Source organism: Lepidochelys kempii, chromosome 1, assembly GCF_965140265.1.
Source record: "Lepidochelys kempii isolate rLepKem1 chromosome 1, rLepKem1.hap2, whole genome shotgun sequence".
NCBI classification, from domain to species: Eukaryota; Metazoa; Chordata; order Testudines; family Cheloniidae; genus Lepidochelys; species Lepidochelys kempii.
In genome coordinates this window covers 329,973,961-329,998,375 of record NC_133256.1, presented here as the reverse complement: position 1 = coordinate 329,998,375, position 24,415 = coordinate 329,973,961, and the positions used below count along the sequence as shown (strand labels likewise).

At 40.6% G+C, this 24,415-nt stretch overlaps 1 protein-coding gene across 1 annotated transcript in view; it reads left to right on the top strand.

The window, feature by feature from the left end:
• The window catches only part of SEMA3C (semaphorin 3C), a 162,366-nt gene extending 140,792 nt beyond the window's left edge, over positions 1-21,574 (top strand). The window contains exons 13-18 of the mRNA XM_073328628.1: positions 3,592-3,680; positions 6,684-6,725; positions 7,989-8,146; positions 11,481-11,548; positions 15,372-15,502; positions 17,263-21,574. Of these exons, the coding sequence (XP_073184729.1) occupies positions 3,592-3,680; positions 6,684-6,725; positions 7,989-8,146; positions 11,481-11,548; positions 15,372-15,502; positions 17,263-17,676 (902 nt within the window). The 3' untranslated portion in view covers positions 17,677-21,574. The remainder of the gene's footprint in view (positions 1-3,591; positions 3,681-6,683; positions 6,726-7,988; positions 8,147-11,480; positions 11,549-15,371; positions 15,503-17,262) is intronic.
• The last annotated feature ends 2,841 nt before the right edge of the window (positions 21,575-24,415 follow it).

The window sequence follows — 24,415 nt, the reverse complement described above, 5'->3', positions numbered from 1 at the left end:
AACAAACAAGATTTGCAACAAAACTCAAATGTAGTTATTCTGAGATGAACACATAGAAGTGCACTTGGTTTGACAACCACTGTTCTTACAGTCTAGAGAGCTAAACATTTTGGAAAAGGGACTAGGAAAGCCATCTGGGGACAATTATTTTTGTTTCACTTACCAAGGAAAAGACTGAACAATAACAGTAAAACTAGTGTTATTGTGTATTGTTAGGGAACAGCCCACAGGCCAAGGTTAATCCTTGCATAAAATTGTTTTTAATGAGCAATTTTCCACTGTCATGCTTTACATTGCATAAAATAAGTTGAAAATATAGCAGGACTAGTAAGCACAGTAGAGTGGTGTGGGGATTCCTTATGAAAGGGAATGTATCTGGAGATAAGGATCTGACTTGTCATGTTAAAATAATATTGAGACAACAGGCAATAAATTGAGATGCAAATGGGAAATACTGTCCACTTATCCTGTTTTATCAAGGCATTGCAGAAGCTAATGATTCAGGAACCCAGTTTTCAGATGTGGAGTACCTTATAAGGAAAACAAGTCCCTGAATTTGTGTGCTCATATCAGTGCTTAGTTACGTAAATACCCATGCTGGTCTCCTACTGTAAGTTCTAATTTCAGCATCCCATTTCAGGGTTTGTGCATTGAAGACCAGTTCACAGTTTTAAATGTGTGGAATGGATTGCTACATAGATGAAATACACTTACTTTTGTATGGGTCAGACCCATATTGCATGTGTGAGGATAGGAAGGGTCTGTACCAATGCACATTTGAGTATTTTACATCCTGTAAGTGAGGTTTAGGGGACACAGGACAGGCAGTTGAGAGTCTATTCCAAAATTCATGACAATCAGCAACTCCTCCCCACCACTATATTGTATATCCTGATATTGAGGGAACAAAGGACGTTGCTGGAGAAGAGTCATAACACAATGCTGTGAAGGGAGGTGAGAAGGAGAGGGAATAGAGACAGACTATGTGTACAAACTACACGTATTCATGACTTGACTGGCTTTATAGAGGTAAAAGTTAGTGCCTTATCCACACACACACACACTCTCTCTCTCTCTTCATCTCAGCTCCATGGAAGGACATTCCACAGTACACAGGGAGCTTAGAGATTGTGTAGGTCCTGGCAGCCAGTAAATCTCTTTCAGGTCCTCACAGTTTTGCTAATGCTGACACCCTGTCCAGACCACTGGGGTACTGTCAAAAGATTTAGTTTCAGGAAAGTTTCTTCTGAAAGAACTGGTTTATCATGTCATTGCATAATGAGGACAAATGATAACCATAGAACAAATCCTCATGAAATATTCATGGCTAACATTTGCTGAGCACGTACAGTTGATAGCTATACATTTTTTTATATCTTGGCTACTTTAGGTTTCTTGATGTAATGTTAAAAAACAACAGTGTGGTTTAGGTGTGTGGTCAGGATTATTGTACATGAGTACAGTTATTTATTTTGAAGCCAAAGTATGCCTATCTGCTGGCTTACACTACGGAAAAAGAATGATTTAAATTATTTACAGCAACCAACTTGCATTCTAACTCCAGCTATGGAATGTAGTCACTGACCTTAAAAAACAAAATCACAAGTCTCCTGCTTTTGCTTTCCTCTGTCAACATCATAGATTGCCTGATGGGAAGCTCAGATCATCTGCCTACAGGCAGAAACACACGCACACACACACACACACACACCCCTCTAACATTTTACTGACCTGCTCAATTCAACATTATTATTGAAACATTTCATGACAAAAGGGGGATACAAACTCTTTGCTCTTTCTCCTCTGTGACAATATGGAGCAAAATAGGTTTGTTATAGTCAGTCTGAGTTCTAGTCCTTCCTGACAAGAGGAACCCATAGCCAGGGGTGCTGGAATAATTTTTATGGTGCGGGTGCTGAAAGCCACTGAACTAAACTGTGAACCCTGTATATAATGGAAACCACTTTAAGCCAGGAGGTGCTGCAGCATCCCCAGCACCTCTAGTTCCAGCACCTAGGTCCATAGCCCTTTTTTCATCCAAGACTATGTCTACACTACAAGATAGAGGTGTGATTCCCTTGCTTGTGTACACATGTTTGTGCTAGCTGTCATTGAACTAGCATGAGTATAAATTACACTGTAGCCTCAGTGGCCCAGGTAGAGGCAGCAGAAGCTGAGTGCTGCTGAACACGACCCCGCTGAAACCGATGGGCTCGGCAGGGCTCAGCAGTGCAATAGCAGCTATACCGCTGTGCACTCTCACACTAGCTTTGTGAGAGCTAGCCCAAGTTACGTGTACATGAGCAGAGGAATCACACCCCTATCTTGTAGTGTAGATATAGCCCAAGGCTCACGGTTTTCTGAAGAGCCAACAAAGTCCTGGCTGATCAGCATAAAATTAGTTGCTAAGATCCTCTTTCTGGTCTACCATTCTTACCATCTCAAACCTTTCTTTGAGTCCATCTTCTGACACTGCCTTTTCCACTGCATCAAATACAATACATTTGTCCCTACCTTGGAGGCCCTAAAACAATGGAGTCCTGGTTTATGACGTGGGCCCCTGGGTGCTATGGTAACGCTAATAATTAATATAATATAAATCTCTCCCATTTTATCTGTTTCTATATCATATTGTGTCACCTCACACACTGCCTTCAATGTCATCCCTTTCTCACAGAACATCATCCCTGAACAAATCCTTGAACAGCCTCTCTGAACCATAAAGCCACTACCTTGCCCATCTTCAAGTCCCATCTCAATCCCCATTTCAAATGTCATGCGAGCAAATTGATTTTGTGGACAAAGACTACATGCTACTATGTGTTTTTATGGCGCTGCTGTGGGAGACCAGTTTTCGAGCATTCCTCATGGGCATCCTTGATTCTCATGTGGATAAAAACAATGGCTTCTGTTGCTACATAAGGCCCCAATTATTGATGGTGCACACCAACCCACACTGGCGAAGGCTTGCATCTCACCCATGTTAAAACTGATTCTTGCACTGAAATTTGTACCATGCAGATTGCTTACATGTTATTAGTTTCTGTTATATGTTGCCAGGAATTGCACATAAAATTCGGCATTGTATCCATTTCTCCATTCCTTTGTTTCTGTTGTGTTTTTAGATTGTAAACTCTTTATGGCAGGGGCTGCCTGTTCCTCTGTGTTTGTATGGCACCCAGTACAGCGAGGACCTAATTCTGATGGGTACCTATGGGTGCTATAAAAGAATAATACATAAATGAATGAATAAATAAATATCTGACCATGACTTTATCAAAAAAAGTGTGAGGAAAGTCTAATCCCTTTATACATCTATTGTCTGCTTGTATGAATCACACTAGGAAGAGTTATTACAGATATTTTAAAATCAAACACAAAGTTATTGGGCTCATTACAGGAGTGACTGGATGAAGGTCTATGCTCTGTGTTCTACACGGGGTCAGACTTAGATGATCTAATGGTCCCTCCAGATCTTAAAATCTATGAATTTATGAAAATCATTTCCACCCTTCTCTCCACTAAGCTTTTTCCTCTAATATTTTTTCCTACTTGGTAAGAATTCATCTGTTCTCTCTCTCTATATTCCAGATCAGGGGACTGTACAGAAAGTTGTTGTCCTACCCACCAACTCTTCTGCAAGTGGAGAGCTCATTTTAGAAGAACTGGAGGTTTTTCAGGTTTGTCTTGCTCCCCCTTTCATTCCTCCAACATGTACGTTCACACAAACACTTTGGTCTAAAGGACTTTAGCAAGGGTGACTAGCACTTGATAAAAGATCAAATAAATTAGTAGAATGTCAGCTTGATGCCCTCCAGCTGAAGGAAGTAGGAATAAGGTGATGTCTAGTGTACTGTGGAGTGTAAATGGGCTTAAATCCTTTTTTTTTCTTCTTTTTTGCATTCAAATGCCTTGTATTTCTTATGTCGTCATCCTGGCTCAAAGGATTTTGATAATTACATTTTTTAAGAGGTCATGTTATACTGGCTGCCAGCAGGAGACTTTTATCATTGGCATCACATATTGAGGCAACAGCCATTTGCAGCTGGAATCTCAGTTTTTCTTTTTCTTTCTTTCTTTTTACTTCTTTGATTATATGATAAGCTTTCTGATTACGAGCCACATTTTGAAGCAAACTAGTGTTGTTTTTACTTTGCTCCAGTTCTTTAAAGCCAGATGTCACTGGAGTCAAAAAGCTTTAGGCCTAAATCACCCTAAGCTGAAAAGAGGCATAAACAATTAATGGCAAAAATAATAAAAGAGTCTCTCTCTGTCAATCATTCTAGCTGCCTGTTAGAACAATAAGGAACTGTTTACCCCACTGGTGAAAGCTCTTTGAAATTTGTGAGCGGACTATCATTTACCAGGTAGACTCAGGGAAAGTGATGGGGATCTGGGCTGAGCTGCACTGCACCCAGGGCAGCTCAGCCTGTTGTGCCAAGGGCCTGGGCAGCCCGCTTGCTATGGTGCGGCTAACTTGCTGTGTAGGCACATGTGGAAAGGGAAAGGTCATGGCTCCATCTCCTCCCAGCCCTCTTTGGGCACACCAAGGAAGCATACCCTCTTCTCCCTTGTGGACAGAGGCCCTCCCTTGTGCAAGCCATACAAGGGACTGCCATCTCTCCACAACCTCCTCCTCTGCACACCTTCATACACACCTGTCCCAACCCATGTTCCACAGTCCCTTTGTACCCCAGGATGAGTCACCTGTGAACTTAAATGATCCTGTTATGCCTTGTGTGGAAAACTGAGCCTATTTTTTTTCAAAAAGTGCACATGAATCATATTTTATGGGACTTCTTTCACCAGAAATAGTATTCATTCCATTTTGAGCAGTGGAAGCTAGGCAGGGAAAGCAAGGGCTCATGGGAAGTCTGTACCAAAGCCTGGGAGAGAACCCAAGGTCAGGACTCTCAGTCCCCTGCTTGGTCTTCTCATCATTACATTCTGAGCCCTCAAGGTCATTCTAGCATAAGCTCAGGGCTCAAAACATATGTAGTTGTGCTGGGGCTTTACTAATGACTCTCAGAAATAGAGGGGACAAGGGTAGTGTAGGCTTAGTGTTAGTAAAGGCCTAGACTAAGTAAAGCATGTGGTACTGCTGTCAAGTATTTTCTTTTTGAAAAGTAGCTCTGAGAGGGAAAGTGGAATCTGAGGCCCAAGGTGGCATTTGACAGATTGCAGTGAGAAAAATGGCTGGAGCAAAGCTATTTAATCTTGTTTCCATGCAAGACAGAAGAGACAGGGCCACAGAACAGCACTGCAGACACAAATCGGGGACATTTTGATCTACTTCAGTGTTTGTGAAAATGAGACACTGATAGAACCATTCAAAGCAAGGGGGGGAATAGGCACTGTATGCTTCCCACACACTGACCTCTGCAAATTTACTACCCATTAGACATGAACTGGCAGCAACACCTTATTAATCTGGCCATTTACCCCTTACAGCTATGTCAATATGACTCATTGCTCACCTACTAAACTTTTACTGCTCCAGTCCTGAGCCCCAGTGTCTGCCAGTGCACTTTTGTTCACCTCAGGTATTTATGTCCCCCACTACTGTAGCATCTGAGCACCCTATAATCTTTACTGTATCTGTCCTCACAGCATCTCTGTGAGGTAGGGAAGTACTACAATCCCCCATTTTACAGATGGAACTGAGGCCCCGAAAAATCTAAGCAACTTGCCCAAGGTCACACAGAAAGCTTATGGTGGAACATGGAATTGAACTCACATTTCCCAGCTCCCAAGTATTCAGTCCTGAAGTGCTACAACCCCACAGTCCCAATTCTGAGCTCCTTCCAATCTCTGCAAAGCCCTTTGCAATTCCAGCCCTGGGCCTCCTCACAGCTCTTCTGGTGTGCCACACTTTAATCCTGACCTACCACAATGGCATCCGTCTCTTGTGATTACTATAGTAAATCCTTGCTCCCCAAAATAATGATTACCATTACTGTTGCCATCACGGACACCATTAATTTTGATGAGAATAATGGATTGTTTCATTGGTTTAACACAGTGGATGTAATAACTCCAAAGGATGTTCTTTAACATTCCGTTTCACACAGATAATAAGTCACTGAAAACTACATACAGTAGTGTGCAGTGTCCACTGAGTACGCTGAGCAAAAACAAAAATTCAGTAACACTTCACATCATTTGTAATGTTGGCATTTCTTGTTGATTATCTAAAATCATGTGTTAGACAGTAACCAAAGTGCATGCGTTGTAGATACAGTGTGGAAGAAATATTAATTCTCCTTGTCCGGATCATGTGCTAATTACGTACGAGCTGTTACATGATTCCTGCATGCTGTCACCTTCCAAGAACAAAGGCTGTGCCTTCCAAAGAGAGAGTGATGGTTTGCAAACACATACTGCCTATCTGTAGTGGTGAGCCAGCTCTTAAGAGCTGTTCTGCCAGAAGTGTGAGAGAACTTGTTAATGTGTCTTAGTCAAGTCCAGAGGTTCATGCAGCCAGTATATTTACTGACTCAAACTTTGTGTTTATGTCATATTTGTTGAGTTGTGGCAAAAGATGATTAGGTGTGAATGACATCTCCTCAAGAGTCTGGAAAAGAACAGTTTATCTAGAAATGACTGTGGCTTAGAAAACGTTAAAGTTTAATGTCATGACATAATAAATAAAAGAAGGCATATAAATGTGATTTGTCTTTCAGAATAATGCTCCCATAACAACAATGAAGATTTCATCTAAAAAGGTAAAGAAAAGTGGAACACTCATTCAATGGTTATTACTGGAGGACAGAATTAACGTAAGGTCCTAAAAAGGCTAACTAGGATGCACCATACTAAATACAGGCACACAGATCTTCAGTGTAGCACCTTTGACTCCCCGTTTTCTAAGGATCTGTGCCAGCACCATCAGGACAAAATCCACTAGTGCATTGTTCAATATTAGTTATTTTCAATTGATAAAAAGTGTCAACAGTCCAATTAGGGAACAAAAAAAGTCCCATATAACTAATCACATCACAATCCATAGACTGAAGCTATTTGTCTAAATTATTCATTCAGAGCTTGGGGAGTATAGGAATGGTGGTATGGTGCCTGTGATGAGGTTGTATCTGTCAAGCTAATTCATAATGGCTATTTTGACATGAATCATTAATATGGTGATGGTGATCATAATAGTTGTGTGACTGCACAACCAAAATAAAATGTAGCTAAAATTCTGTATTCAAACAATTTAACTTTACTGAATTGTGCCCAAGACTTTTCAGAAGTATTAATTAATTAATTACTATTTCTGAAATTAAACTCAATGAGATCTGCCAGCATAATGAGAGAGAGGGACTCAGGCCACCACAGTTCAGGTATGCTCAGATCCAGGGTTTATTTCCACTTTAAGAAATGCTATTTAACTGACTTTTGGTTAGAACCAGTCAGTTTGCTCCAGATTCTGATGGCTTCACTCACCTTGAAAGATCCTTACTCCATGAGTGGTCTCATTGACTCCAGTGGCCCCATTGGCCTGGAGTAAGGTTCTGTTTAAGGTAAGAGTCTCAGAATCTGGTCCATAGTGACCTCTAAGTTTTGATTTTATGAGAAATCCAACTAGAAGCTTTGCACAATATTTCTTAAGGAGACTGTATGCAGAGAAGTTACTTAGCTCAAAGGCTTGATTCAACAATTCTCACTAAGGACCAAGTCCTCAAATCTGAACTATATTAACTCAGACCTGCTGCAGCAGGACAAAATAATGAGACTCAATGTCCAAAAAACCATTAGCATTCTCCATAGCATTTTAAGAATTTTCTAACAGGAGGTGGTCATGTTATAGGCATATTAACCTGAGTGATTTCTGTTTATTTTGGTTTTGAACCCTTTAGTGGCTCACCTCTCGGTTTTCAGTTAATTCCAAAACGAATTGAAGGCTTTATGCATATGTTAACTAAGCTCCTGAGTGAAGCTGCTCCTCTAGGCTACACATCTGTAATAAACATTTCCATTGCCTTCAACAGCAACAGTTGTATGTGAGCTCGGATGAAGGGATCACGCAGGTATCTTTGCATCGCTGCCGTATCTATGGAACAGCCTGTGCTGACTGCTGCCTAGCCAGAGATCCTTACTGTGCTTGGGATGGCAATTCCTGCTCCAGGTTCTACCCAACAGGGAAGAGGTGAGGAGTCTGATGAGATTTGCAAGAAAAGTACACGTCAGGGGTTTACTTTCATATGTAATCATGGGTCATGTAATGTGATAGCAGAAGGGGGTTGTTGTTGTTGCTGGCTTCTTTAAAAATAATACTGAAATACCTGTTGTATTTGGCATTGCACACTGACCAAAATTATCTGCTAAAGAGGTCACTTTTTATATTAAAAGCAATATATTGTGAAAGAAAGATTTCATTCGAATTTTAATGCAACAAGCACCTAATCCTCCTCTGGTGTACAATATGTGCACCAATGTGAATGGAATTACACTGAGGTAATGATGATGTGGGAATAGAATCAGAATCCAGTGATCCCTTTGCCTTTGCTTAAATTGCTGTGGATATAACTATCATGGTAATCCCTTTCATTCAGCATAATATCTGAGAGTTTGTGTGGTGCATTAAATCTTTTTATTCTGTGTTTCTCCTCACTGAAAAGGACTATCTATAGGGAAACAAGTTGGTTGGGAATTTTTCAGTGAGTCACTTTTCATCAAAAAACACTGATTTGTTGACAGAAAACTATTCACAGGGTCTTTTTCGACAAATCCCCTGACTTAAAAAATGTTGGAATGAAAAGTTTGGAATTGTCAAAACATTCCATTTCAATATTTTTGAAACAAACCAAAAACAGAATAATATATTCCGGTTAAAAATGTAGACCAAAAAATATTAAAAGAAAAAGTAGAAATCAAAACAAAACATTTACAAATTATTGAAACAAAAGGTTTTGATTGGTATGAACCAATTTTTAAAAAAAATTCTATTTGCAAACATTTTTGAGATTTTGACTTTTCAACCCCATTCAGGATGGTAAATATTTTCAAACTCTCAAAAATATTCACAGGACAAGAAGACTGTTTCTCACCCTGCTCTGGGAAACAGACCAATACAGGCAAATTTCATTTCATATCATACCCACTAGATTTGGGATTTTCAACATGAGGTTCATTAAAGCGGACATAGAAAGCAATTTTTCTTTAATTTACAACAGAAGGTCTTTCATTCTCACTGAGCTAATGGCACAAACCGTACTTTTTATGCAAAATAGCAACCTTGCTCCACTTCTCCGGGGAAATATTTAATAGCAGAAGGCTGTAGTGAAGTTTCATAATAAATCACTGCTTCTACAAATGACTACAGAATATCTAATAAACATTGTGTGAAATATTATCAAACTAAACTTTTCATTACAAGTGGGGTCTTAGCCTGGCCTGTGCAGGAGCAAAAGGGGAATGAGACCCACATTCTTCTGTGTAACCTCCCTGCATCACAGTTGTAGATGCAAGGAAGTGCCTGTGGACAGTGTGCATGGTACTTCTCCCTTTGCAGATATCTGGGGAGCTGACAGAAAGGGATGGAAAATGGGTGGAGCCTTGGTTCCATCCCCCAGAGGACCAGCCAGTTGATCAGGTGCCAGCAGCCAATGGCTAACACTTGGGAGCAAAAAAGGGAACAGAGACCATTCCTTTGCTGGACTTCTCCTGGGTTAGGGCCACCCCTTGCATGAGATTAACTCATAAAGCACAAGTTAGTCCTGAATGAACAAAGTATATTCTATGGTGCAGGTACCTTGCTTTTTTGTAGCAGCAGTAGTAGTATTTGTTTACAATTTGCAAAGTTCAGCATTTGACCGCTGGTCTTCACGACAGAGTCTCTCGGACACCAACCAAAGCCCAGGGTGGGAGGATGGGGAGTGGTCAGAGTGCTGGCTCCAGCTCTCTGATTCTCAGCCCACCCGAAACCAACACAACTTAAACTGTCGAGAGGTATAACAGAGTGGAAACTCAGGCCCAACATTTATAATTTCCAGTTGACCTCTTGCCATTTCCATCATGTATAGCCATGTTATTTCCATTGGGTTTTATACTGCTGTTTGTAATGTGCTTCTTATTGCAGACCAAAGTAAACACCAAAAACAGTATGGAAAACAATCTGTTTTTCATATGTTAAGGAAATGAGTTGTTTCTTTATCTAAAGAAACAGCTTGTGCTGGAAAAAACATCAGTAAATCGAGCCAAATCCCCAAGTCTAGACAGTAGTATCTTTCTACAGTCAATCTTTCTCTTGCCTCCTCTCTGCCCTGTGTATTACTGCTGTGTGTCATCCCACACCGCATAACCTCAAAACACCTGACTTTTTCCTTATGTCCTGAAAACACCCACAAACACATCCTCCCCAAACAAACATTTCCACTTCTTATTTCTGGATAAATAGTAAACTGTCAGGATAAGGTCTCTTGATTAGGTTAGTGGGATGTAGGAACAGCTTCTGAAAGACCGCAGCAAATTATGGTTTACCTAGATATTTTCCTACTCTGATGTTCACTGTTTTCTCTCTCATCTGCAGATCTTTAGGCCATGTGACAGTGCTGCAGCATTTTGAATATTGAGTATTAAATGTAAAGGAAATCCTAAGCCACATAACACTGGCCTGGTTTCAGGTTGTGTTGCAAATTCTAAAGTCAGGCAGAGAGATATCCACCAAATTTTGTGTTGGGCTTAGAGGCATGAATTCATGTGGAGAAAAATAGTTATAATAGGATAAAGCATGACCACCTGATGATCCCAAATCACTTCACAAACATTAATGACTTAAAATTCACAATATCCCCTTGAGGCAGAGCACTATTACTCATCCTATAAGACAGAGAGATTCTGGCACACATTTCCATACCAATTGCCTAGAGTAGGACAGGTAAATCCATAGTTAGGCACCAAAATAAGTAGTGTGATTTTCTGAGATGCAGAGCAACCTCAACTCAGCCAATGAGAACTAATGACAGGCGTGGGTGTTCAGTACCTCTGGTAATCAGACTACTTAGGCCAGTGTTCCCACTGGCCTAAGTAACCTATCTAAAGTCAAATAGTGAGTAATTGATGCGGAGCAGTCATTGAGCCTACAAGATTATGTTGCTCCACTGTACAATAGAGACTGTTGGAAGGACATACTGCTTGATAGTGAAGAATGGATGAACCAGTTTGGATACAATGCAAACCAGTTGAAACCTTTCTCAGAAACTTAAATGCAACTCATCTTCTTTGAGTTAGACTCAGAAGAGTCTGCCATTTTCATGAATAGGGTCAATCTTAGCACCCAGCTCTGATCCCATTGATTTCAGTGGGAAAACTTCCATTGGTTTAAATAGGACCAAGATCTGAACCTTATATGCATGCCAGTCGCAAAACATGGAATTGTTTACAGTAAGTCATGACCACTGATACTAATATATAATTTGGTGAATAGTCTGTTTTACAGTGTGGCTATTTTAGTCATAGTTTGTACTTCCCAAATATTACAGGCGGAGTCGTAGACAAGATGTGAGACATGGAAATCCTATGACTCAGTGCCGAGGATTTAACCTGAAAGGTACTGTAACGGAAAGATGATCATACTGTTAACGAGCACTTGAACTTTCCTTCATGTGACTCATCCTTCACGTCAGCCATGTGGTTTACTGGTAAAGCAGCAAAAAAGCACAGTCATTTTCCAAACCTGAGATAGGTTTTTTTTCCTTAACATCCTTTCCTTGCATTTTACATGAAATGTTGCCTTTGTATGATAAAACAGCATGAGATATTATAAAGTGAGAGTCCCGTAGCGCTGACTTGAGTCAGCTATAGGGAAATGACGGTCTATTCTATTCCCCACACACTACTGCCCATGTCCTTTAAACCCATCTGTTCCAATCTTGCACCTGATAATTATACTGAACTGTAAAGTTGTTGGGAGCTAGATTATGCTTTTGGGCATAGCCCTGAGCAAGGGGTGGTGTGTAAACTGCACCCCCCACACGTACCCCAGAATAGCCCCAGGGCGCACTGTGACTTGGACACCACTCTGAGTCATAAGTCTTCCTCTTTCCCCCTTTGCACTGAGGGATGAGTAAATTATTCCATTCCTTTTCATGAAGCATTTTACACCCTGATGTGCACCGGATCATCTACACTGCCCAATGAGTTGTGGCAGTGGAACTAAGGCGCCTTCCACTCCCAATTCCAAGCAAGGCCAAACAGGGTGATACCTGTAATTTAGGCCCAGGTCATCAAAAGATCATAGAATATCAGAGTTGGAAGTGACCTCAGGAGATCATCTAGTTCTACCCCCTACTCAAAGCAGGACCAATCCCCATTTTTTTTGCCCCAGACCCCTAAATGGCCCACTCAAGCATTAAACTCACAACCCTGGGTTTAGCAGGCTAATGCTCAAACCACTGAGCTATTCCTCCCCTCCCCTCCCCCAAGATGACTAACTCTCATTGGTTTCAAAGGGAGTTAGGTGCCTAAATACCTTTGAGGACCTGTGCCTTACTCCATCTTCCTCTCCTGCATGGCTGAGTAAGGGCTGTGACAGTCTTGTGCTTTGTAATCCACACAAATTGAGATTAGGGGATCAAGATCATTTTCACCTGTAATTTTAATCCTGTTTTGAACTCTCATCCATTTCACACTGTGCCATCAGTAGTAGAGTTGATGTCTTTTGATGGGATATGTCAATTTGTCAAAAACAAAACTTTTCATAGAAACATATCCAGTTCCAATGCAACTTCATCAGGAAGGTTTCTCAGGTCCAGGATGCAAATTCTAGGAAAAGAGAGTGAGATATCCCAAAATAGCCAATTAACCTGGTAGTAAAGATAACCAGGGTGAAGTCCTTACTCTGAATTAGATAGAGCAGAGGCTTAAACATGGGTCTCCTACAACTTGAATGAGTGCTCTAACCACTGAACTATTGACTAATCTTAATTAATTAGGGTGTTTCACTCTCTTTTCAAGGAAGTTTTGGTGAGAGTGGGGAAAAGAAGAGCTAGGGTATAGGTAGGTGGCCCTTCTCCCACTTTTTCCAGTGTAATAAAAGGTAATAAAGAAACCGTAATTTAGACTCTTTCAACATATAATTTATATTTTAAGCCATTTTATAGCAAACTAATACACTGAGAAGAAAAAACATCGGACAATCACCAAAAAGACAAAAGAACTGATGTGAGCAAAATGTATTAGCAAATTCATAAGACAATTTTGAAACTAAGGCATAAAGCATGCCATGTTTTATGCCTCAACATTCTTTAACATGGGAGGCGTTAACATTTTTCAACACAGTGCTACATTTAAATATAGCGTTGAGCACCAATAGGTTTGTATGACCACTCTACATATATTCTGTAAAGGCTTTTAACCCAAATTATTGTTAACTCTTAGGGCTGTTCTCTCTCTCTCTCTGTCTGTCTTTCAGAGCACAGATAACAAATAAAAATAATGTGCAATAGATAAAAGTTTAGTGAAAGGATGGAAGCATTTAGACACTACAATGCTATAGAAAACTGTAAAAACTGTAGAAAACGTAGACAGATAGACTCTCATATTCCTATATAACTCAGTCCTAAGGTACATCTATAAAACTCACTTTGGCCCCAGTCCTGCAGTAAGCTCCATGCATGCACAAAGGCCTACTAATTGCCAAATTAGGACCTTTGAATGCCAAGTACTTCAGGTTTGCTTCCATAACATTTACAATATTATTACTGTTGTTATTACAGAATCCAAAGTGTGCTAGGCAATTTACAGAAAGAATAGAAAGCTAAGGTTCCTTGCCCAACTAGCTTAGAATCCAATTTTAGACGTGACTGTATGACTGAGGGTCAGAAATAGGAGATGGGGGATAGAATGAGGAAAGAGAGTGACAGCCGTATGATGATGCTATTATTTGATTTAGGCATCTATGTCTAGGTGGTTCAATTTACAGTATTTATTTTTAACCATTACTGTTTACTCAGAAATAGAACTTACATTTCATGTAATGTTAGAAAAAGTAAGCCTTGGCCAATATTATTATTTGAGCAAACTAATAAAAAACTAAACACTTGTTGTTGGTAACAGACATTCACTCATCCATAAAGAGTGTGAAGTAGCACAATAAGTCTAGGTGATGATATAAACTCAACATATGCCCAAGTATTGCTAGAGTGTTATAAATCAATTGAAAGCCTGTCCAAGGAGAAGACTGGCATCATCTCCTTCTGTCTCCGGGTCTCAGTCTCTGTCTGATCTATGCTTTTCATTGGACTTTAGGTTTAGAGCTAAGTCCTGGCCTACCTATAGACGTAGCTGCACCAAGTGGGTGGGGGTGGAGTGACACTACATGATGTCTAAAGGTGACTGAAGAGCATCTTAATGCTGTTTTGAAAAAGAAGCTGTATTTGGCCCTTTTTAGCCCCCACCTCACCTCAAAATGCACATTCAGGGAACAGCTACAGGCCTAACTACATCCCTGGGGTAGCGGGCTGTATTTTTTTGATGCTGGGGCATTGACAGGCATGTTAAATAGCTCACCCTCCTTTAGACTCATAGACTTAAGGTCAGAAGGGACCATCATGATCATCTAGTCTGACCTCCTGCACATTACAGGCCGCAGAACCTTACCCACTCCTGAAATAGACCCCTAACCTCTGGCTGAGTTACTGAAGTCCTCCAATCATGGTTTAAAGACTTTAAGTTACAGAGAATCCACCATTTACACAAGTTTAAACCTGTAAGTGACCATGCCCCATGCTGCAGAGGAGGGCAAAAAACCCCAGAGTCTCAGCCAATCTGACCTGGGAGGAAATTCCTTCCTGACTCCAAATATGGTGATCAATTACACCCTGAGCATGTGGGCAAGACCTGCCAGGCAGATACCTGGGAAAGAATTCTCTGTAGTAACTCAGAGCCCTCCCCATCTAGTGTCCCATCTCCAGCCGTTGGGGATTTTTGCTACTAACAGTCACTAATGGACAACAGAGAGCACTAGGATGATGCTCTGGCCTACTGCTACCTGGGAGCACTGGGTAGAAGAAGTTCCCTGTGCCCTTTTATTATTCCTAGGCTGCACAAGGCAGGATTTGACCCAGGATTTTCTAAGTGACCCACAAACAGGTGCCCAAATTTCTCAGAACAATCTGTGCCCAGAGCTGACATATTTGCAGTTTGATTTGGCCTGAAGTTTCTCCAAACTTCATTCCTTTTCTTTTATAGATTTCCCCTCCAAATTTCAGATTCCTGGACGTCTTCAGTCTACCGAGTCTGAGACGGGGTGTGACTCAGCTAGGTTAAGGAGCCTTGGTTGCCAGTTTTGCTGACATGTAAATGTTTGCTTTCCAAGTCAGAATCAGGCATCTGTAGTACAATAGTCTTATCTGCCCCCTTTTGCTTTCTAGCATACAGAAATGCAGCAGAAGTAATTCAGTATGGAGTGAAAAACAACACCACCTTTCTTGAGTGCACCCCTAAATCTCCCCAGGCGTCCATTAAATGGCTCTTTCAGAAAGACAATGACCGAAGGAAAGAGGTGAGTAATGCAGCTCAGCAGAACGGATCAATCGAAGGGGGAAGGGGGCAAGTGCATTCAGTCAGGGGGCTCAGACAGTCTAGTTATGATGAAGCAGGTTAGGAAAGTTGCATGAACATATTTTAGTGTTTTAGCTTGAGGAGGGCCAGTTCTCATTATACATTATAGCTGAGATTTTCAAACGAGCTTAAGAGAATTAGGCACTTCACTCCAGCTGACTTTTAATGGGAGTTGGGCACCTAATTCCCTTAGAAAATTCTAGCCTACACCTATATTCAAAACATTAAGCAGAAACTCTTTCCTCTACAACAAGGTGATTGTAATGGGACTATTTGCTCAGTCAGAACATGCTGTTGATCTGAGGAAGCAGGCATAAAAGAAACAAGATGTGTAAAATCAAGGAATTAGGTCTGGTCACAGCAGCACCTTTGTGCAATAGAGAAGATAAAAGGGAGAGCGAGGGTGGAATGGGGCAGGTTTCCTTAGCAAGAAATTAGCTTGAGCTAAAACCACTTAAGGCTACAAGCATTTTCCCCACTGTGGTGTAATCACATTTTCCATTACTGCACGCTCCAAGGCTCTCAGGTTTCAGCACTCGAACGTACAGTATAGTGCTTTCCTTGAGTGATACAAAAAGGAAACATCATTTCCATTTCAAATCTGAAGCAGATATTCTTTGGAATAAAAAAGGAACTTCTGTTGTAAGAGGAAGACGGTAACATGGTGCAGGTGACAGAACATAAATAAAGGAAAGTGTTAAACTCATGTCAGGCCACCCTGTGAAATGAGAGAGAGGACTAATAAGGCGTTTATTGAGTAAAACATGCTGTTTCTGAGGTATACTCGGAGAAGGCTCAAACCTTGTGCTAGCAACATAGAATCAATTCTTTCTTCCTTACTCAAGAAAAACATACACCATAGCTGAGTCCCCTTTTGTGTTTCTCTTTTGTAATTGTGTTGGAATAACACATGCTGGAATTAGTAACGGATGAACCATGAAAAGATCAAAGTGTTGTTTCTTTTCAACTAAACTGAATCTTTCTGAATTCTAAAATCTCTTTGCTTGAGGAACTGGGCTGGAAATTTCATGAGAATAGACTTACTCAAAATAGATTTCTGCAAAGCGTCATGCCATGTAAGTTGCCGCAACATCAAAATATTTAATAAAACACCATCGTCGACTGTCATAGGCATGAAACTAAAATTAAATAGTGTGCTGTGGAAATTTCTCCCAAACTCTGCAACACTGAAAACAGAATGACATCCTTCCTACAGCCACTTTTACACCATTGTATAGAATCTTCACCAGATATATAATTCTTTATAGAATTGCCCTCTGGTGCCAATACCCAATTAAAGCATTTACCCAACAGCCACCCAGTGTCCAGTAAGACATCAACCACCAGTCTTACGGGCTCCATCTTCCTTTCAGCAGATTTAGCAGAACACTCTGATGTTAGTGGGCAGGCTCCCCAGGTCTGTAATGCCGGCAGAGAAAAGTCTCTCTACCCCCAGGGATCTACTCTCTTTGAGGTGGTTGAAAATCCTGCCTTGTGTGGCTCCTCCCAAGGACCTTGTCTGGCTTGATCTTCTCAAATGTTAATAGTAACTGTTGAAACTCATAATAAAGATAAAATTCAGATAAACTCTCCACAGAACAAGCTCCTCGTATGTGAAAAGAGAGTCACTAAAAGATATTACATGTGTCTTGAATAATTAATTGGCCCATAAGAAGTTTATTTTGCCTTTCGTCCTTGTAGGTCAAACTTAATGAAAGGATCATATCGACTGAGCAAGGACTCTTGATTCGCTCTGTCCAGGATACTGACAGAGGACTCTACCATTGCATTGCAACAGAGAACAGCTTCAAGCAAACAATAGCAAAGATCAACTTCAAAGTGTTAGATTCAGATATGGTGGCCTTCATGACTGACAAGTGGTCCCCCTGGACCTGGGCCAGCTCTGTACGAGCACTGCAGTTCCACCCAAAGGACTTCATGGGAGCTTTCAGCCATTCAGAAATGCAGATGATTAACCAATACTGCAAAGACAGTAGACAGCAAGGACAGCGCAGAGAAGAATCTCAGAAGATGAGAGGGGACTATGGCAAGTTAAAGGCCCTGATTAACAGCAGGAAAAGTAGGAACAGAAGGAATCAATTACCAGGATCTTAATTTTTTTCATTTGGAGCCTCAGATGTGTTTGTTCTCCCTGCAGGGGGCTCTTGTTTGTCTGTTGAGAGCATATTAAATTAAAACTAGTAAAGCAAGCCTGAGAAACTATCCTTCTCCCAGTAAAATGCAGTGTAACTTAATTAAAGAAAATATAAAACCAGCATTTTCTTTGTGAGATGCTCACTGGCACTGCATAGGTCCCTATCGCAGCAGCAAAACTAAATATTTACCTTAACCCATTTGATATCCTGATATTTACTTACAGTTGAAGAGAAAGAAAGAAAATAAGTACATTAATTTGCAGTTTTGGAACTGAGCAGAACAGAAGGAGAGAGAGATAATTTGGGTTAAGATGGCTGTTCAAATGAGGGTGATGCCCAGGGGTTTCTTGCACTGCATTTAAGTCTATGAGTTTCTAATTGTTTACGGTTCAATGTTGGGTTTACAGTTTTAATTCACTGTACAAGTCATGTGAATGCATGTAGCTAAGAAGCTGGCAAAGGTAAAGTACAGTAGAAGTGGATAGTACAGAAAAAAACTGAAGGTCAAAGTAAGGTAAAAGTAGAACAAAAGGGGAAAAATTGTTTTATATGTCAGGAAACACTGATTATTGTTCATAATATGAGTTGTAATACATTCTGAGATTTAATTTACCATATCTCTGCTCATATTGACATCAAGTAGCATATTGGTCCTATAACACTGCATAGCTTTGTAAGCAACATGAGGACTCTGATTATAGGTAACATTTTCAAAAGCATCTAAGTGACTTAGATACTTTAGAAAATGTTACCTTCCTGTGAGCAGAATGTGGATGTATAGTACAACATTTCCTCAAATACTAGAGCCACAGATTTCTTTTATGATGTCCCAAATGATAAAGGTTAGAGCTGGTCAAAAGATGTGGAGAAAAAATCATGAACATTTTTGAAAATTTCAAAAGCAGTATCTTTTCAAAGTTTTCCAAGAGAGCTGACTTAAAAAAATGTTCAGAAACCTGCTTTCCAAAAATATTTGATTTAAAAAATTACCAGTTTTGATTTTTCCCCCCTTTCTTTCATCCTTTTCTCCTTTTTTATTAACCCATATGCTATTTGTTTCTGAAAAGGGGGAAACAAGATAATGGTTTAGAAAGGGGCAAAAAAGAAAACTGAAAAAAATATTTTTGTCCAAAGAAAAAAGGAACATTTCAAAACAAGATTTTTGGTGAAATTTTCATTTTCAAAAGCCGTTTTTCAGCAAAAACATTCTTGTTAAAAAAAGATCTCCACCAGCTCTGATGAAAATCATGATTTGTAACATGCCAAATAGAACTGGTTGAAAACTTGGTGAATGTCTTTCTGTCCATCCATCCAGCTTGGTACAAAAATGTCACCATTTTCCAACCATCTGTAATGCAAAATATCAGGGGCAAATCCTGCTAGCCTTACATATGTGAGAAGTTTCCTGGAGTCCACTAAGACTACTCACATAGGACAGTTATTAGCAACAGATAGCCCCACAGAATATCACATGTAATGCAATGACACTTTACGATGGTCTGCAGCAAAATAAGCTAATTAAAGATATATTCAAACAAAATAACATAATTTTATGATGAATTGAGGAAAAATAACTTCTAAACCCAGAGGTGGTTTTCAAAATAAAATGCCAGCAGTGCTAATAAAATGATGCCTTCAAACAAAGTATCTATATCCAGTGGTTCTCAACCTGTGGGTCAGGACCCCAAAGTGGGTTGCGACCCTGTTTTAAAGGGGTCGCCAGGGCTGGAGTTAGACTTGCTGCAGCCAAAGTCGAAGCCCAAGCCCCACCACCTGGGGCCGAAGCCTGAAGCTTCAGCCCTGGTGGCAGGGCTCAGGTTACAGGCCCCCTGCCTGGGACTGAAGCCTAGGGCTTCAGCTTTGCCCACCCCCTCTACACACACACACACACCCAACCTGGGGCGGTGGGGTTCAGGCTTTGGCTTTGGCCCCTCCTCTCGGGGCAGTGGGGCTCAGGCAGGCTCAGGCTTCAGTCTCTCCTCCTGGGATCATGTAGTAATTTTTGTTGTCAGAAGGAGGTCATGATGCAATGAAGTCTGAGAACCCCTTATTCTAATCATTATTATTTTAACTTTATTTTGAAACAGTTAGTGAAAGCTTTTGGGGCATGATTCTTATCCCACTTCCTTTGGTGTATATCAGGAGTAAGTCTACTGAAGTGAGTAGAATTACTTGAGATTTACACTAGTGTGATGAAGAATCTGTCACAGTTGCATTATTCCGATTTCAGATTGATGCGAATGGTATCAGTCAGGCATGTTACCATTGCCGTTCAGTGACAGAACAGCTGGGAAATATGCCTTGCTTCAGCAGATCACTGAAGCACAGGCTTATGTCCCATTGTCATCAGTGGGACCACTCATAATTAATTGCAAGTTTAGCACATGCTGAAGTGCTTGCTTAAAGGGGGATGGGATGGCTCATGCGCTTAAATCCGAGCCTGTACTGAAGTGCTTTGCTGAATCAAGGCCTAAATGCATATTAGTGAACTATGTACACTGGTGTATAGTGGCCTGAACCAAAGCCCATGGGAACCAATGGGAAGATTCCCATTGATTTAATTGAGCTTTGGATCAGGTCTCAAGAGCTGGCAGGGTAGATTCTACAAAGATTAAATAAAAATGAGTCAATGAAAATCAGTTTTTGCCAAATGTCTTGCAGTGGAGAAAATATCCTTTTGGTAGGATGGGAGACTTTCTGAAGATTCTATACTTAAGTTACAAACCAAAAAATGGTTTTGGGCTCCACAAAACAAAGCTACCTCCTAGACTGACATTAGTTCATATACTCTGTATACTGCACTTGCTCTTCCAATGTTATCCAGGAGATTCACGACACAGTTAGTAAAACATTAATGTCTGTTGTGAGGCTCGTAATTGATTCCAGATGAAATATGGCACTTAATAAGCATTTAAGGATACAATTTATTCTTTGAGTGGTTGACTACAGTGATATCTTAATAGGCCCCCATCAGGCCTCAAAAATGATAGTTACATTGTTTATAACTGAATATTGGCAATATGGGATTCAGTTAAAAACAATCAGCATTGCTCTGAGTTTCATATGATTATAAAATAATATTTTTAAAGCTGCTTCAAATACAATTCTTATGGTATGACTGTTTAAGGGATTACACTTAAACTAACATTTTTCTGCTGCATGAAAACGTAAATGTATATATAACAAACTTCTGTCAATATGTAGCTAGTCCAGCCTCCCATGCTTTAGCAGGTCTCCTCTGTGTATAGTGCAGGTAGGGACCAGATTCTCAGCTGGTGTAAATAGGTGTAACTTCCTTGATGTCCATAGAACTACAGGGATTTATACCTGCTGAGGATCTGGCCCTAAATGTACAGGCTAGACTTACTACAATTTTATTCTTTTTAAAGTAGACACCACCCCCCCATTTGTATGTAACATGGACATTTAAGATTGTAATATTGTTTGTGCTATTTAATAACTTCCTATTTTGAGGATTACTGAATAATGTATATAATTTTATTCTTTTTTTTAAAGAACCATCTTCTAGATATAACTTTGCCAAATGTAAAGATAAGTTCTCTGTCAAGAACTCCATAAGTACTTTTTTTTTTGCTGTTTTTATTTTGTGTAGTTTGTAAAGTTTGCTGAAATCCTGATTTAACAATGTGTTCTTTGAATCCTCAGTACTGTACATAAACGTGTTTCATTCAGAAAACCCTCTTTTTAAAAAGTGTAGGTATGTGTATAGTTCCTAGCATGATGAAACTGTCATTACAGTGAATATTCGTTATATCCTGTGAAAGAAAGAACAAAACGTAGTTTAACACAGTGCTATTTAATTAGAATTATTATTTGCCTAACAAAATAAAGTGTGTTGAAACCACTTCAGAATTTGTTTTGCTTTTCCCTCTGTAGGTATTGCTAACAACCAAAAACTTTCTTACTCATCAGAAGAACAGCTGTCCCATACATCTTTGCAACAAAACCATGCAAAACATGCTGGTTTAAAGATTTGTAATGAGTCTTTTTGTGCCCTCCCTTGCTCACACTTAGTTTAGTATTATTGGTTTCTTAGAAAAGTCTGGAACTTATCTAAGGGCAAGATTGAAGCTCTAGGAATGAGCATCATGAAGGATCTCTGTACCCCATCATGACATGAAGGAAGATCAGGCTGAAATTTTTCATAGACTGTAATTTGGCAGCAAATTGGTTTCTGACAGAAAATATAATTTAGCAGGAAATTTCTGTTTTGAAATTTTCAAAATTTCCAATTTTTTAACTAAAAGGATTTAGAATGGGGGTGAAATTGGGGAGATAGTTTTTCCCCCCTCCATTTTTGTTTCATTGAAAAAAACTGAAAAAATTCAGTGGAAAATTTCAAATGAAACATTCTTGTTTGGAATTTTTGCACCAATGATATAACATTTTTCAAGCAGCTCTAAACGAGGGACACAAGGCCAGAACGACAACTCAGAGTCACAATTCCTTCGTATCTCCTGCCTTGTTGCTGGGTGAAGTAAATTGCCCCTCCCCATACCACACAACTTTCTCCTCCATGGCACCACGTGCTATCTCAGCTGTGATGGCCAGACACCTCTGCCAACCCTTTGCTGCCTTGATGTGGGAGCAGTAGAGGACCTACAGAGCCTACTTTCCCGCTTGGGAGCTGCCAAGGAAGCAAGGGAAGGGGTTTTACTCCACATTACTTGGCTGCAAAGAGCTGGGACACCGTCTAAGAGACTATTTATGTCAGGGAGGTACTACTGAACTTGAGCGACAGTGGCAGAATGAGAGCACAATCACCAACCTATGTTGGTTGAAAGGCACAATAAATGGTGAGTAAACTTCAACCAAGTTTTGAGGGAAGGTGAGTTCAGGTTTGAGGGAATGTGAACCTCGGTGTGATGCTTTCTCAGGGTGCCCAGGACGGTGAGTCTCCTTGCTACCCCCTTGCCTCCAACTAGAAGGAGCACGGCTGGTGCTTACCTGGGTGTCAGCTCCCCGATACCACAGTCTGTCAGCCACCCAGTCTCCTCAGGGCAATGCCAGCTCTCACTATGCTCTGCAGGTTAACAGTAGGTGCCCCCCAGACTCTGAGCCTCTGTCACTGGCTACTCACAGAAACACCAGGTTTGCTGTCCCCAAGAGGACAGTGTACACACCACACTGAGGATCAGCTCCTATACGTATCACAGCACCGACATATATTTATAGTGAAAACAACCATTAGTTTATTACCAAAGATGAAGATTTAACAGCTAGTGAGTAAGGATAATGATGGAGACAGAAAGGTTACCTATAAAACAAAATTATAGATGCCTTAGAATCATAGAATCTCAGGGTTGGAAGGGACCTCAGGAGGTCATCTAGCCCAACCCCCTGCTCAAAGCAGGACCAATCCCCAACTAAATTAGCCTTCTTGAGACTAAACTTAACTTTAACAGACTAACCATCTGTTTAAAAGCCGGCTTATCTCACATAAATGGCCTTCACAGTGCTTCCAAACAGGGCGGGTTGGATGCCATTTTCATGAATGTAATTGCATTGCACTTCCTCGGGTAAAGGATAAAGAGGTGTCCTTTTGCCATAGCCTTATATCCCCCCAAATCCACTTTGCCCACATAGTCATGATGATACCCTTGCAGCACAGGACTTATTCCCTTGCATTGTGTTGGCTTACAATTCTTAATTTCCAAGTGAACCAAGGCAGGCAGGTGAGTACACAACCTTTGTTTGCCAGAAACCTGTTTGTCAACCCTGCCTTGATTTAGATTTTTTAGGATCATGTTTGTAGTATACACATAACTTTTGGACATGGTATTCGTACATCCATTTCACAACAACATTAATGACCAGTATGACCCCGCCTGTCGTGAAGACCTCACATCACATTCTTTTTGGAGAAGTACTAGGAAGCAGTGTGCTAGTTAGGGCCACGCCTGTCAGTTGTTACTGTACAGAACAGTGTCCCCCTTTGCCAGTTAGCATTGAGGGGTTCTTAGGGTCACACCCTCGTATAAGGGAAAGCAACTTCAGGTTAGTGCAAAGAGGAGCCTTGGCCAGTTTATGATCTTGTATAGACAGTGTGTGAAATGCATGGATCCATAAGATTTTATGGCAAAAACTAGTAGAAAGCCAACATTTCCACTGGTTTCAGAGTAACAGCCGTGTTAGTCTGTATTCACAAAAAGAAAAGGAATACTTGTAGCACCTTAGAGACTAACCAATTTATCTGAGCATAAGCTTTCCACGGAGATTCCCTATTCACAACTACACACCCTCTCCTGGTTTCTTTGAGTGCACCCCACAACTATCCCCCAGGACTCATGCCTTGAGCGACCATACCCTTTGGGATAGAATCATGTGATTCTCCCACTCTCAGACCAGGCTTTGGGCTGCAGTACCCTGGTAGTGATCATGAAAGATTATCTTAGCAGGTCTGACTTAGGTTCAGCTTCTGCAGTGCACTTCCCTCTGAGAGCTGTACCCAGTGACTAGCCTTGTTAAAGCAAAGTACTATTTCATTTAGAACCAAAGCATATCAGAGAGAAAAAATCACTCTTGCTTCTTCAGGGAATGTGTCTTTAAATCCTGCTCAGTCTTTTGAGCTCTTCACCCCAACACCTTCACAGGGCTTAAGTCGCTTTTTAGCTGTTTATTGCCCTTTGATTTGTTAGTGCCTAGACTTGCCAATGCATTGGAGGGTATCCTCCAAG